Source organism: Castanea sativa, chromosome 1 (assembly GCF_040712315.1).
Source record: "Castanea sativa cultivar Marrone di Chiusa Pesio chromosome 1, ASM4071231v1".
NCBI lineage: Eukaryota > Viridiplantae > Streptophyta > Magnoliopsida > Fagales > Fagaceae > Castanea > Castanea sativa.
In genome coordinates, this window is record NC_134013.1 from 49,772,860 (window position 1) to 49,789,236 (window position 16,377).

The 16,377-nt window shown below is 34.1% G+C and overlaps 1 protein-coding gene and 1 long non-coding RNA gene across 3 annotated transcripts; both read right to left on the reverse strand.

Annotated features, from left to right (window-relative positions):
* Positions 1-243: 243 nt before the first annotated feature.
* Positions 244-1,371, reverse strand: LOC142622679 (uncharacterized). Its single transcript, XR_012841943.1, has 2 exons — positions 1,266-1,371; positions 244-771 (listed from the first exon to the last, which is right to left on the reverse strand). It is a non-coding gene; the product is annotated as an uncharacterized LOC142622679 (long non-coding RNA).
* Positions 1,372-3,735: 2,364 nt separating this feature from the next.
* Positions 3,736-12,953, reverse strand: LOC142614758 (putative isoprenylcysteine alpha-carbonyl methylesterase ICMEL2). 2 transcript variants are annotated; one of them, XM_075787387.1, is made up of 11 exons: positions 12,474-12,953; positions 10,452-10,528; positions 10,119-10,188; positions 9,911-9,991; positions 8,861-8,935; positions 7,732-7,833; positions 7,501-7,647; positions 5,634-5,699; positions 5,364-5,507; positions 4,435-4,546; positions 3,736-4,163 (listed from the first exon to the last, which is right to left on the reverse strand). In XM_075787387.1, exons 1-11 carry the CDS (start codon positions 12,899-12,901, stop codon positions 4,002-4,004), a joined length of 1,464 nt encoding a protein of 487 aa, XP_075643502.1. In that variant the 5' UTR covers positions 12,902-12,953; the 3' UTR covers positions 3,736-4,001. The 2 variants fall into 2 exon arrangements, with proteins under 2 accessions (XP_075643502.1, XP_075643511.1); XM_075787396.1 differs by having other exon boundaries at positions 4,435-4,525; positions 12,474-12,950.
* Between the last annotated feature and the right edge of the window lie 3,424 nt (positions 12,954-16,377).

Below are 16,377 nucleotides of genomic sequence, written 5' to 3' on the forward strand. Positions count from 1 at the left end.
TAAACTATGTATGAAATAATAAATAATAGTTCTTACGTTTATATTAGACTTTATATGACAATTAACGTTGTTTATTTATTTTATCATTAATAATCAACTTAGTTTATTTAGGGTTTTTTGTAAAATATTATCCTTTTAATCTGGTATCTCCTGAAATAAAATTTTGGTTCTACTATTTTATAACTCAGAACTTTTTCTCGCTATATGATTGGAATTTACATAGAACTATAGAAGTCCCTCAAATAAGCCGCCAACAGATTAGTCCACTCTTTTTTTTTGCACACATTACAATATACTATTATTATGGAGAGCATAATACATAACTAGGAACTAATTATAAGAGGCATCATAAAGCCCAAACCATATATCACATAAAAACCCACTTTATTCTTAATTAATACTTCTCTCCACGATAATAAGCAACCTAATGCTTAATTATTATTAAACCATGGTGCTTCATTTCTTAAGGGGTTGAAGGTGGGCAACGGTTATATGGGGTACGAATGCATCCAGATCGAGGTGGCCTATTGAATGGCGGACTTGGCCTCCTATAGGGTGGACCTGGCGTTGGTGGAGTTGGCCTCCTATAGGGTGGCGGACTTCGCCTTTTATAGGGTTGACGTCGCGTTGGAGGTGTGCAATAACTTATATTTGGGTTACGACTGCATTCAGTTGGTGGAGTTGGAGGCTTCAACGGTGGAGCAACTGGCTTCAAGGGTTGAGCTGGCGGCTTCGAGCGACATGATTTACGAGAATATGGATCACACTTTTCTGAGATATATATGAGATAAATTTATCAGAATATAACCAAATTAAGAAATTAACGAGAAACATACATGGAAGAGAGCAATTAGAGCAAAAGTTCCGTAAATGGAAAATCGCAAACAGTGAAATTACTTGACAAGTAATTTGCTAATTAGTACATGTTTAGAAACTTAAAATTTATCAGGAAAACACTAGCTTTTGGAATTGAATATATGATTATCTTTTAGGCCCTTCAAAACAAGAAAACTCATTTGATTTCAATATCGGTATCTTAAAAATTATTTAATTTTGCTCAGTCTTTAACAACAGTTTGAAATTAACAAGCTTATATTCAAAATATTTTTCAACATATATAAATGAGTAACTGCTGCTACGTAAAAGCTTACTCAACAAACCTAATCAAAAGTTTATTTTAATAAGTGCGCAACAAAATAAAATAAAATACAACTATGAACTATCTAGCTACTAGAAAATTCAAAATAGTGCTCTCGCGAGGTAACCTTCAGCTGCATTTGAAGAAGGAATGAAATATATGGAAGCCAAGAGAAGGCAGACAATGAGAATGGCCTTCATTTTGAGACTTCGTGGTTCTAAGTTTCTCTACCCTTATCTTATTTATAGGCCATACATCCAAGTAGAAGTGTGTAAAATGGACCATTAAACTCACTAGAACAAAACAAAATGAAGGTGATTTGAACTCAAGACATCTCTATTAGAAATATCATGAAGTGACAGTTGAACTGCAAGCTTTTGACAGTTAAGATATAATTGAAAAAAGGCTTCAAAAAATAAAGCTGGCTAAAAAATTAATTAGGATAAAGTTTTCTGTGACTTTATTTATTTATTCTATAAGACGATTGAGATGAGTTTACTTTTTATATATATATATATACTAGTGGTATCTAAATAAAAGATAGATCATTGAAAGGTCTCTCCCTAAGAGAATACATTCAAACTGGTCTCGGTGTAAAACACCATCTCAATTCCCAACAGTGCTTTCATGAAGACCTCATTTTGTTGATTTTTTAAAAATAATAATAATTTCAGTTTTAGTGCATAAAAATATTTTTGCCAAAATAAACACCCTCGTTCTCATAACTATTCTAATTGCGAACCTCATTAAGGTAGCAAGCAACAGCTAATGGTCTATTTATTCATTGGGTACTATCTAAATAATTCAATGGTTTAAGCTTGTCACTTTTATCTTATTGCACTTTGAAAAGTCTATCTTGGATATACGGAGAAAACTAACATGCGGATTGGTCTATTTGTAGTTGACCCCGAGTCTTCTCTAAGTTCAAAAACTTGTCGGCACCCATTTTCTGTCTACTTCACAAGTATTTTTAACAATAACTACTAGTTATACCAAGAATTTGTAGCTAAACTGGCACTTTATAAATTTTCAACAAAAATGTTTAGGATACTAATTCTCTCTTCCCTTTGTAACCATCATATTCATCTCCAAAAAAAAAAAAAACAAAACAAAACTATAAAAAGACTAATAAATCTCGTACCAATCAAATTCAAGCAGACTTACGTTCGTGTGGCTGGCTCAAAATCAAGCCAAGGTGACGGATGAGACTAATTCAACAACTTTGAATTTATTAGATTTTATCGTTCTACTTCTACCAAAAAATAATAATAAGACACTCAAACCTCACGATATTGACAGAAGAAATTTCAATGCAAGGTAACGGTTCAGTGGGCTTTCCAATTTCCACAAAGAAATTTCACCTGATGGCATAATGCACTTTAATAATTGAGATTTTTTGGGCGCACAGGGAACTCAAATGGTGGAACCAAGTCTAGACTTATAAAAATGCATTCAAAAGTACATAACAAATTTTCCTATTGAAATAATAATTAATAACCCATTAAAATGGAATTTAATATTAATTTTTTTTTTACACGTGGAGACTTTTATCAAGAGAAGTAAAGCCATTAAATTTTTTATTTATAAGACAAAAATACCCTTCATCTTTTAACTCTCCTCACCTTTTACGCTCAAAATCAGTTTAACCGTCTCTTTCTTATGCCCCAAAAGAAAAAATTTCAAACCAAAACAAACAACAATTTCCCTCTACAAATTATAAGACCACTCAGAATTCAATTGTACTAATCCACAACAAGACCCCACTTCACTTGTATATATGTGATTATAGAGAGGGGCCCGCCTCGAAAATCCAGACTAAACTAACAAATCTAACACTACACTAGACAATCAATAGACTAGAATGGAGCATCTCACAAAAACTTCAATAGAGAACTTAACACTACCAACTTATGAAAAAACAGAAAATAAAGTTGGGTGGGCAACCATATTGGGAATCAGAGATATCCATTGCCAAGAACTAAAACCAAAACCAAAATCTCTATAAGTTGCCAACAAACAACAATTTCAATACTCTCAAAAAACAACAAAATCACACTCTTTTACAAAATAAGAACAATTTGATCCGAAATTAAAAACTTTTTGGGTGTAAATGAGGGAGGAAATAGACGGTAGAAAACTGGACCCGGCAAAATGCCTACTAAGCAGTCAGCTCTGGCGAGTTTGACTAGGCCGAAACGAAGCTCTCCGCAAGCAAATCAACCTCATCCAAATCTCGACTGCCAAAACTCCACCATAAATTGAGTTCCATGGATGCGCCACTATGGCAAATGTGAGTGGGTAACTGGAGATTTGTTGGGGGAAATTTTGGGTCCTTGGATCCCACCAGAAGGTAAAAAAATTAAAATTAAAAAAAAAAAAGGTCCTACCCAGACCTGTAGCTGTGAAGGAGAAGGAAAGAAATGAAATATATATATATATATATATATATATATATATATATATATATATATATATATATTAAAGAATCAAAAGATAAGAATAAACATGAAGCCATAGAATGGGAAAGAAATCTGAGATCACAGGGAGAAAATGCTATAAACATGGAGATAGTAAAAATGGTTAAGAGGGTATTTAAGTAAAATAATGCAAACTTTTATATTTTCAATGCTGCCTACGTACATCATTCATTCAGATGTTGACATTTTTCTTGAGTTTCCCATTAAAGCAAGGCTATTTTAATAATAACATGCAGAATAAAGTAAAACTTAACGGGTGCTGTCCAGCACCCGTTAACAAAAGCCATAAAAGAATACAAACTGAGAGTTGCTTAAATTAATACACGATCATCTATCTAACGAAGGTAAGTGAACAAGAATAGTGATAACTTTGAGAACTATAAGAGCTAGAAGGGGCTAATCTTGCGAGCCAACTTTAACAAAAACTCGGGAACAAGGCGTCTTCTTGGAGGGGCCACAGCATCCTTGTCAAGAGCTTCCTTATCACCGGCATGTATCACAGAAACTAAATGGTCAAACAGTTCGTCTTTACCCCCTCTTAAAGGATCCTGCATCAAATGACCAAAAAGTTGAGGGTTGCTTTGAAGCACAAGGCCACCTTGCTGTATACATGAATTATAAATGTCTATAAACAACTTCCTTCTAGGAGTTGTAATGGTGGATATCATGTCCACTTCGTAACATTAGTAAGTATATAACATTTGATAGATCAGGCAAAATATGCCTAAATATGAACAGCGGTTATTAATAGGAGTAAAGGTATGTAATAATATCAAATTATCAATCAATCTACAAGAAGATATTCAAGGCATCACTTACTTGAAGAAACAAATCTGTATGTGTTTTCCCCTCAAAAAGAACTAGCTTTACTTGAGCTCCTGCCCTTTGAAGAGCATCTCCGAAAGTTTTACTGCAAAAGATGAGTAAATATCTGGAATTATGCATGAGAAACTAATAAAAATTTGTTAGCCTGTAAATTGATGATGATGCATGAATGAATAAATAAGTTACCAAATTAAATTAAATTGGATTCAGCACACATAAATAACTATGCTATCCTTCTTATGTTTTATACTTACTATGTTCATATTTCTTAGAGCATGAAAGAAATGATACATTAATTGTGCGTAATTCAAGTGTGTAAACAACATTACATGCATGTCATTTATAACCCCTTGCTTTCCTGTCTGATATTTCTATACTAAATATGATAGAAATGGTATGCTGGTGGTGTGTTATTGGAAACTTCAATGTACTGTAAAGACCCTTCTTGCTGAAAAAGATGTAAAAGGCCATGTCCACTCATGCAAGGACTTTTGGAAGATATATTTCAGCTTAACCATGCTAGTCTCTGTCTTCAAAGCACTGAGCATTGCATTCACAGCCAACGCACCACATAAAACGCAAGGGGAATTATTCACTATACAGTCCCATTACCTTGCCTACAAAACTCCCCTTTCAACCCTTGAGCATCTCCCTTGCAGAAAGGGAAATTACCCAAAACACCAAACAGAGACCAAATATTAAAATTTTGTAACTAAGCATTCAATTAGGAGTAATTATATTTCATATGACCGTGTTATGTTTGTTTGACAGGATTGCAGGAAGGACAGGGGGAGGATGGAAAAGGAAAGGAATAGACAGAGTCCCCTTGTTTGATAGACAAGAACCATGGAGGGAGAGGAAGGCTAACCCCCTCTTACCAAACATAGTGAGCTTGCAGCAATAATTCAAGGGAACATCCTAACCTGGCATCTGATGGTATGGAATAATCTGAAGTTCCATGGAAAAGAGTAATAGGAGGCAAGTGAGAAACAGCATCTCTAATGCTTTTGTCCTGTATTATAACTTCAGGAGAAAATCGTTGTAATCCTTGTTCACCTTCCATAATGCTGTAAGTGCACATTACAAGAATATATACAAGGTGATAAGCGCATAAAATAAAATAAAAAAGATAGTAACAATAAATTCATAAGCGTATGGCAATCAGTTCACAGAAAAATATATTAGGCAAGTACCTTAAGAAAATGGAGCGATAGAGACCTCGATTATTGAAGTGATCAACTAAATTAAGTAAATTGTACCTGCTCCCAGAATTTTTAAGGGAAAAAAAATCAAAATATGGACATATGTTCAGGTTCAATCAGTCCATCAGCAAACATTATGCAGCAAAAAAGTATGCAAGTCTCTTTGCAACCTCACGAAACAACTAAACCATACTTTATTTCACTTTTCTTCTAAAAATTCATAAAGGATTTGCATCCTTAAAATAGGAAAGCAAAAACAGCACTATCCACATAGTACTGAAAGGAAGCAGTGCCAGAGGGGTCAGCATGGTAAAAACAAAGTACTAGTCTGATTGATGTATCCCATTTCCTTCTAAATTACTCAGACTGATAATTCTAGAAGTTAGTTGTGTCTTTCCTGCTATTGTATAGATTGAATATCTTTTGTGAAGCCTCACTTCCAACTGATGGATCAAATGCTTTCTGATCTTTAGGATTATTATACCAATATATATGACATCTTCCTTGAGAAAAAGGCTCACGCCTATAATAGACATAGATGACTAGCATAAACAATGACCTAAAGAGTGTCAGTGCGCAACACTTGATCCACAATTTTGAATTTTCTCTCCTAATTAAAATAAATAAATGGGGAGACCAGGACACACCATACTAGTTAGCAGTGTTCTGAAGTCATTCAATCAAAAATGTGGTAAATTTCCATTCCAAACACTAACCATGATAATCCAAAATTTTAATTATTTTCCTTCCCTTATTTATATTTCTTGAAAGACTTCATAGAGTTCAAGGCAAAACCAAGCTAAACTCATACAGATTAGATTGAACAATCGTACTTTACAACTTTGTTTTTTTTTATAGGTAATAGAAGGGTACAACTTCTTACCCTAAGGAGTAGCACAATAAGGGACCGCACCTCATGAAGCAGAGGTCACTAGTTCGAATCTCCCCTTCCCAATCCTCTTGGGCCACACTTAATTATAAAAAATAAAATAAAAAGTCTACTTCTAATGATACAATCTTCTTAAATTGTATAAATGTACCATACCATTCACATTAAAGGATATGAGGCAGTACCACATTCACTTTCCCATTTTACAGACAGCAAACAACAAAGATCCACTATTCTAGGTAACTTAGGGCAGTCATGCCAAACAATAACATTTATGGTATAAGTTTGGAACCTCTTTGAAAAATTAAAAGCCATTCCTTCATTATAAATTTCTATAATAATCAAAAAGCGCGATAACTTAACAGACACTAAACTGCAGCAACACAAAAGAAACTCAAAAGTCAAAACCGTGCAGTACAAAGCCATATGTCAGACTGGTAAAGCTCCAAACTACACACCAAAGAGTAATTTAGAAGGCAATTGCTAGATGCCCAGTTGTTGGACCATCTATCTGTCATTAGTATTTACAAAAATACTAGCAGTGTTCCACATCCAATAAGGCAGGTCAAGGGGCACATTGCTTATTGTGTCCAGGATTCAAAACTTATGACTACACGGCAAAAAAGTGAGAACAGATTTAGGATTTATGGTATTGAGAAGATATCAACCATCAGTGACCTTGGTAAAAATGCCAATGGATGTCCAATTTTCTCATGCACATCTAAACCCTCATGATCAACAAGCTCTGCAGCTAGATGTTTCTCATCTGGGTTCCAAAGGTTAAACCCCAGGCTTGATCCTCACAATCTTCTATATATTTACTCTTAATAAAGGGTAAACTATATATATATATATATATATATATATGCATGCAATAAACAATAAAACATATTAGATAAACTGAGGACCTCTAATCAAATTCAGAAACTTCCATGAGATTCACAACAAAAGCAACATATAAAAAATTACCCTCCGGATAAACCAAAATAAGCTTTTAATTGAGATACACTCCATGTAATACTCTCTCCTTTCTCAGGCTCAGATTCTTTGATTGCTTGATCCAGGAGGGCACAAGCAGAAATGTGTGCACCAGCTGATTGCCCCATTAGATAGATCCTACTCAAATAGGCACAAAAAGATCAATGACATGGTTTGAAGGTGAGATGGGGAATTCCCAAAACCAAGAAATTAGTCTGTCACCTGTTAGGGTCACCCCCATATTCAGCAATGTGGTTGCAGACAAATGAAATGCCCTGGGAAACATCTTCTACCATATCACCAATAGTCCCCTGGGGAAAATTTCTGCATCACATCTTAACTTGTGAGGATCTTATAAATAAACTTAGACCATAATGGACAGAATACAGATAACTGAACAACTCCACATACTTTAAAGATAAAGAAAATAATTTGTATGAAGTATTGATGCAGGAGCTAAAAGGGTGCAACTGGCATCAAATCTCCAATGATGCAGCAGCTAAAATGATTAAATTAGCAACTTAGTTCCTTGAATACATTAAGGATTTTGATGCTTATAAATTCATAATATGCTTCCCTTTGTGGTATTAGTATTGCTATTTCTTGCTTTGAAAATTGTATTTCACTATCTGGTAAAGTGAAGAGTACGTGAGAATGTGCCTAGTATTAATATTATATATTAAGTTATGTACTCAAATGTCTATTTAAGTTGTCTTGGAAACGTTTTCAAAAAAAAAAAAGTTGTCTTGGAAACTATCTAGATCATGCATCTTTGGCTAGTCAGTATTCGTAATCCCTTATAAATATCAATGAAAATATGAGGAAGGTAGACCGTCTTTTTTTTTTTTATTAAAAAAAGGGATTATTCCTACGATAACTCCATTCTCTACCTTTAAACCTTTAGGCTTTGCTTGCTGAATACAGCAAAGCTATCAACTTTGCAGCCTTATTTGGGCTGCATCAGATACCGTGTAACTTTCATTGTATCTTTAGTCCATCAATATATAATGGAGGGATGTTGTGGTTAGTTAAGTAGTAAAGTCTCATATTGAATAATAGTTCTATTAATATAACATATCTAGGCCCAAACTCATAGGCTTAACCTTTTGGGTAAAGTGCTGAAGATGAGCAAGTATTGGTCCCCATATTAGCAGTCAAAGACTTCGTTTATTATTGTATATCAAGTCATTGATGAACTATGGACTCCAGTATGGCAATGACCAAACTGAAATCAAACACCAAGAGTCCTTGGGCTTTGGCTTAAGTGTTAATTGTGGGGTGGTCAACTTAGGGTATATTCAATTTATTCAATTAAAAAGGAAGGAGAAGAAAGCATCAAAAAACAAAATACCTATAGTCAACGCATGCAACTATTATGTCTCTTTCTGCCAATTGCTGTCCCAAAAGAGAACCCCATGCTTTGTACCTATAGAAGGCAAAAAAAAGAGAGGGGGGGGGGGGAGAGAAATATAAGTGAGGTTGAAAAACAGTAGATAAATCCATATATTCAAGGGAATGAATGCTAATATCTAGTCTTATACCTATTTGGCATCAGCAAATGAAGAAAATATAAAAAAGAAAACTGAAAATACAAAATAAAATCAAACCACTAATATGGTTAAAACTGTTGAACTAACAAAGCTCAAACAGGCAGTGCCATAAATTTATTATGTGACGAGGACTTTCGCATTAGATAAGAAAAAAAAAAAGGATCTAACAGGGGGTTTGGATCTGGCATATGTAGATACTCTAGTAAAGTTTTGAGGATGCCTCACATTTGCCTCATATCTTGGTTCAAGTAGCAGTAGTAAATTTAACAACAAAAACACTGAATCTGCCATACATTATCGTCGATCCTCTCATGGACAAATTTAACTAGGCTGTCTCATAGATCCATTCATCTCTTTTCTTTTATTTTTATTTGTTAGTTACACACACCTAGTGAATTTGGCAAAACGCTCCAAAGGTACATATAAGGTCAAAGTGGGCTCCTTCAACTGTATTTCATATTCCCAAAAAGCTCCATGTTAAATGTAATTTGGCAACTATTTACTGTTAGCACCAGATGGGTAGTACTTGCAATCTCAAAGTGTACATGCTGATCCCAAATGCAAATTGGCAATCCTTACTGCTATGATGGGAGATTCTCTTACCAAAATAAGAAACATATGCTTATAATGTCAAAATATAATTCAGAAAGACATCATATCTTCCAAACTTTAAACCTGCTTTAAGCCCTCAAGCAAATAATAGGGATGGCTGATTTTGTAGCCCTATATTTAGTACACAGATTAAGCAACTAATGTTGTAAACATATATTCACAATGTTTTGTATCACAAGATGCAACAAATTTAAACTGAACAGTAATGCAAAACCTAGGAGCTATCACAAATCACTAACCCAATAATCCAAGCTCCACCAGTTACAAATATCACAACTGGCTTTGGTTCACCACTATTTGCAGGTAAAAATAGATCCAATCTGTATAAAAGTAAAGACACAATTGCAAAAGTAAAAAATTTGCATTTGCATGTGATACATGAGTCAGTTCATAGCTTAGCAAAAAGAAAATAAAGAAAAATTTATTACCTGCATCACAATTACTTACCTATTTCTTGGTTGATCTCCATAAACAACACTACGCCGTACCTGGCTTGAGAAGAAATAATAATATGCAACTGTAGAACAATAGCAAGCAAGTTATGTTCCATTTATTTGGACCATATGTAAATATATCCTAAAATAAAAATATGTCCCTGTCACAGATTGAAAAATAATCTAGAAACCATGCTGCCTTTGTCTTTTCTTCACATAGACACAAGGAATCCCCGGCATTTAGTTTCCTTCAGAATCTAGTTATATAACAAAGCAATCAAATAAAAGGAAACAAAAAGAAAAGACAGGGGAACAAGGTTATGCAACAAGTAAAAACAACACAAACCTTGAAGAAAGCCGGGCATAAGTAGCAAGGCATAACAACCAAGAGCAATTAATCTTGTGATCCACCGGTAGCCTACCCTGAATGAAAAGAAATGGTTAAAAATGATATCCACACCAACTAAAAAAAGGTGAAAGCTTTCCATGTCACTTGAAACCTTATTGCCGACAAAGAAAAATCTAAAGCCTTTCATCCATCAATTTTTTTCTTGGACAGTAAACTAAAGTAAGCATGGACTTGTTAGAAACTAAGGAATATAACATGCCAAAACTGATCCAAGAACTCCATCCATTGGAAACAGAAAAAGTAACAAATATTTCAGAACAAACGCATCATCTCCTCGGCTTTGAAAAGTTGTCCAACCATTACTAGAATCACTTAACTTTTCAAAAGCTTTTACATCATTTATACACACATTCTTCATGTAGTATACGCCAAACTTTTTTGTTCGCAAATCAAGTAAATAAAATTATCCTCCATAATTGTCTGAATTTATTTTATTGGCGTGTAAAATGACTTTACATGGAGATCTATACATTTATATATTTAGAAGATACAGACACACCCATGGGTCTTGAACTATGAAGCACGGGTGCAGGTGCGGGTGCGGGTTCGGGTGCGGGACTCAGCAATTTTTGAAAAAGGTGGGTGCGGGTGCGGTGGGACTCGGCAATTAAAAAATTATTAAAAATATTTTTATTTATATTTTCTATATATTTTTAATATTAAAATATTCTTAAAAAACATATTACTATGCCTTGATTCACAAAACAAAGAAAGAAGAAAGCAAGAAACACAAAACAAAACACAAAACCAAAAAAAAAAACACAAAAGAAGCAACAAATATTCAAAATAAAATTGAAGAAGGACAGATTTAGGGTTTTTGAGTCTCATTTAGAGCCGATTTCGGCCTGTTTCGGCCGTTTCGGGCCTGTTTCAGCTATTTCGGCCGTTTCGGTCGCCGGCCGATACGACCCGATACAGACAATACGGCCTGATTCTGGCCGATTCGTCCCGAATCGGCGCGAATCGAAGCCGAGTCGGCGCGATTCAAGCCACATCGGCACGAGTCGGTTGAAAAAAAAAAAAAAAAAAAAAAACACGTGGCAGCCGCAGCCTGATGCGGCACCGACGCACTAGCAGCGGCGTCCCTCGCGCGTCGCCACATCAGATGCGGGTGCGGCACCTCTGGCGCCGCATCCGTGCATCATAGGTCTTGAACCCATAACTGTACCCTCCACCTTGCACTTACAAAGGGAAGGAGGTGTCATTTGAAAAGAGTTCATTGGCTATAGATATCTATGCACAAAGTTGCAAAGCAATTTACTCCTTCCATCTCATTTTGTTTGTCTACCTTAGAAAATCCAAACACCAACCTTTTCAATATAATAAAAGGCAATTTTAAAAAAGTTATTAAAACTATCCTCATTGGTTTTTCGAAGCTGAAAACGACTTAGGACATCCCCAAATGAAACAATGGATATACAAGACACGAATTGGATTTATAATCAATTAGATTGGTATATTAATTCTTCAATTATTGTTGGAAAAAAAATCAATAGAAAAATAAATTTCTAAAAATAAATAAATAAAACAAACCAAAATCGTCTCAGCTATACTTCACACTTGCGAAAAAGTAAACTGCAGAATATCATAAAATTCTTCTTACTTTTCTTTCTCACTCAAATCTCTCAGCAACCAAACATCAAATACCAAATGTCAAATTCCAATGCATCATCATGAAAACACTTAGCTAAATTTGCAAAAGGTAAAAAAGCAGAACAACTCTACGATTCAAATTTCTCTCCTATTTTCTTTGTCACCAGAAAAATTAGCTAAATTTGCAGAAGCTAATACGTCAAGTTTCAACTCTCTTCTTTTTTTTTTTTTCTTTTTCTTTTTTCTTTCTGGCTCAATTTTCTCCGCAACCAAACATAAAATGTGAAAATTGAACAAAAACACACACACACACACAAATCATATAAATGCAAAAATATAAATAAATAAACAAATAAAGAAGAGTACCCTAGATATCGGAGGAGGATGAAGCTGAGTCGAGTGACGAGATAAGTCTCGGCGGCGGCGCGGCTGATAGACTGAGTGCGGTTGGGCCGAGTCGGCGCATCTCGAGGCTTGGCGTCGGAGGAGGAGGAGCATCGGCGGCGACGCTGGTGGTGATGGTGGTGGTGGGTGTTGGCGCCATCAGTGAGAGTGTGAGTGAAAAGCTTATCAGAAGAAGAGAGCAAGGTAGGCTTGGTGTCCAGCTCTAAATTCATGTCCAAAAGGCCTGTTTTGGATTTCAGAATCGCAAAAATTAGATTTGATGAGAGAGCAGAGAGCGGAAGCAAATTGAGTTTGGGTTTGGATGATCTGAATCTGAGGCTGGGAACGTGGGTTTTTATAATAGTTTGTTTAGGGAGCAGGGTGTATGCGTATGTGATTTTGATTTGCATTTGCAGTTATTGTTGTGTTGCTGTGCCTGGGCCTGTGCGTGTTTGTTATGGTTATGGGCATGGCATGGGTAGTCAAAGTAAAAGCGAAGCAGTGCTAAAAGAATAAGAATATTTTATTTTATTTTGCGTTTGAATTTTGCGGGAGTAGAGGACAAGTCGCTTGCGTGCTCTCCAGACTGTTTTTTTTGGTTGTGGTTATTTATGGTAAAGCCTCGCACATATCACGGCAAGGTCGGCAACCTCGCGTGCCTAACTCTCTAGCACTTTCTTTCTTTTTCTTTTTTTCAAATCAAGTCTAGTACTTACTGATTCTCAAAAAAATAAACTCTAGTACTCCACTCCTTGTTTTTTCTACGTGCTGTCTCTTCAATGATAAAATGCGAAACACATCGTTTTCTATCTGTTAAATTGCACTGTTAAATTGCACTGTTAAATTACTCAAAGCGATGTTGTTTTATACTTTAGTTTTTTTTTTTTTAATTTTTGAATTTTAGAAAAAACGTTAATTAAAAAAAAAATTAAACCAAAACAATGTTACTCCCTCCGAGACAAAACCTTTTTTTTTTTTTAAAGAAAACGACAGTAAACTTTATTCAAATAAATCATGTTGTACAATGGGAAAGAGGAAAGAGGGACATTCTTCAAGCCAAATAACCTCCTCATCTTCCTTTGCAGCACTAGCTAATGCTAATGCAGTACGATTACATCGTAAAGGTATACTATGAAAAGAAATAAAAGAAAAACTATCTCTAATTAAACAAATGTCTTCAATGATCCAAGCACTTCTAAACAGCAAATTCTTGAAGAACAAAACCTTGATTGCCCTTATGTTTTATAGTTACCCAATTCCCATTTTGTTGTATGTTTCACCATTCCAATTTTCAAAGCATTATTACCATCTAAAATTCAAAATTTTTGAAGAAAATTTTTGGAAAATTAAACATATTGAATGATGGAAAATGTTTTTACATTTTGTTTTTTAGTTTGTTTTTTTGTGTGTAAAACTGTTTTTTTTTTCACTTAAAACGGTGTGTTAAAGTCAACTTAAGAAAACTGGGCATGAAACATTAAATTTTAGCTCAACAAAATTGATAAAAATAAAATAATAGAAACACACTTGTGCTTGCCCAAATTCCCACACTTAACTAGACTTAGTGTTTGGGCTCACAATTTACTTATACAGTAGATATTGAGTATCCTACTAAAGGTAGTCCCTAAGCGGGTTCAAGAACAAAATACACGCAAGAACACTCTCGAGTCTGCTCGGTTAACTCTCAATCTCACATACAATTTTCCAACCCTTCTCTCATTGTTCCTTCTACTATTTATAGCTTAAGGCTAACGGTGGAATCGTGATTACTACCTGACTCCACTTGTGTGAGTGGAGCCCAAGTTGATTATTCCTAATGAATAATAAATTTTGTTGGGAATGAGGATTATCACGTTAGAACTGGTGCTAGCCACCAAAACTTGGTCAGCAGCACAATCTCCCAGGGCATTTATAGTCCTCCGAGGATTAATTGAACACCGTCAGTGCCCTGGCCATCCATGGGATAACCGAGGTGTGTTTAGATACCGAGATAATGATCAACGGGCTAAGGTTATTGGGCCTTCCCTAACTGAGGCCCTATGAAGGTAGCTTTTGACCGTGTGCCGTAACAAAATATCACAATACTTTTATTATTTTATTTTAACCTATAAAGAACTGACACCTCAGCAATTATAAAAATATTATGATTACAACAAGATGTCACAATATTTTAACAATGCGTTTATTTTTTGTTATGGTTGGTTCTAGTACGATAATTTATTATTTCATTTTGACTTATAAGAAACTAACACCTCAACAATTGTGAAAATATTGTGATTATTTGTTGTGTTAATATTTTATTAAAAAGAAAAAATATAAAAAGAGATCAACTCAAAAGTGTGAAATGGTGAGTTTCCGCCTAGTAAATTGACCAAACCAAAAAGTTACCGTAGATAAGCTCCTCGCTCTTAAGAGAGTAAAGTATGGGGTATTTGTTCGTTTCCAATATATTAAGGGGAAGTTGCTTGATTTTTAAAGTTTAGGGGGGGAATTGTGAACTATCCCAAACATAAATTATGAAAAGTATGAGGTATTTGTTTCTTTTTCTTTTTTGTGTAAAACTTTTTTTTTTTAACTTAAAATTGTGCATAAAAAAAAGGAGTAAAAATACAAAATTCAACCCAAGAAAATTATGCGTGAATATAGTGAATTTTAGCTTAACAAAATGTTACAACACTTTGAAAATGCCTTCATTATTTTATTTTATTTTGAACTATAAAGAACTATGTACAAATATATATTTTTTTTTTACATAAAACAGTGCGTTAAAAAAAGAAGAAGCAAAAATGCAAAATTCAACCCAAGAAAATTGTGCATGAAACAATAAATTTCGGCTCATCAAAACACTTTGACAATACCTTTATTATTTTATTTTATTTTGACATATAAAAAACGAAAACCTCAACAGTTATGAAAATATAGTGACAAGAACACGATGTCACAACACTTTTACAATACCTTTATTTTCTGTTATAATTGGTTCCAATATGATATTTTATTATTTAATTTTGACCTATAAAGAACTGACACTTCAATAATTGTGAAAATGTTATAACAAGTTACTCGCTCTTTTTATATATAGAAATCAACACAAGCCATACAATGTGAAGGACTAAAAGGCCTCCAGTGGAAGAAAATGACAGAAATCCCATGCCTTTTTTTTTTGCTATGAACTATTTTAAAAAAGGGCAAGAAAATAACTTAAAGAAAATTGTATATAAACTTATAAAAAAAAAATTTTTAAAAAAAACTTCCAAAAGACTTCTACTCTCGTTTCTCGGCTGTTTACCGGACTATAGCAGTAAATTTCCCTACTTGCTCGAAAAAAGAAGCTGCTCGACAAAGTACTATTCATAGGCTGATTCGCACTTTTTAATAGGTAATAGAAATAGAAATAGAAATAGAAATAGATAATATATAATATATAATAGATATAGAAATAGATATAAATAAAGTTGAAAAAGTTAGCAAATGACTTAAGAGCATTGATTTATAAAAAATTTTTAAAAAATTTTTATGAACAAGGAAAAGGTTGATTAATTTTTTTTTATAGCTTTTTGTATTTTCCATAAAAGTGGTGTGAAAATTTTTTTATTAACAATTGTCCTAAAAACACTCATTAACTTGAACTAAATAAAATATGTTGACCCTTGAAAAAAAAAACAAAAAACAAAAAACAAAAACCTTTGTAACTCAATGAGGTGCGCTCTACTATTTTGAACAATACATCCCCACCACCACCACCACCAAACTCCATCAAGGTGCATTCTACTATTTTCAAAAAACTTTGTAATTTTGTTATGACAATCGCTACTACTAACATCACCACCAACACCACTACTAACCTCACCAATACATCTAATTTTGTCTTCTCATCAATTCCGCT

Bases quoted from the DNA above. Each gene is read 5' to 3' on its own strand.
- LOC142614758 (XM_075787387.1), bottom strand. From the start codon at position 12,901: ATGCAAATCAAAATCACATACGCATACACCCTGCTCCCTAAACAAACT. The intron at 7,834-8,860 runs GTATTTTGTTTT...GATGTGATGCAG, and splicing joins GTTGCATGCGTTGACTATAG to AAATTTTCCCCAGGGGACTA. The intron at 4,547-5,363 runs GTTAGGATGTTC...GCATAATTCCAG, and splicing joins TCCATACCATCAGATGCCAG to ATATTTACTCATCTTTTGCA.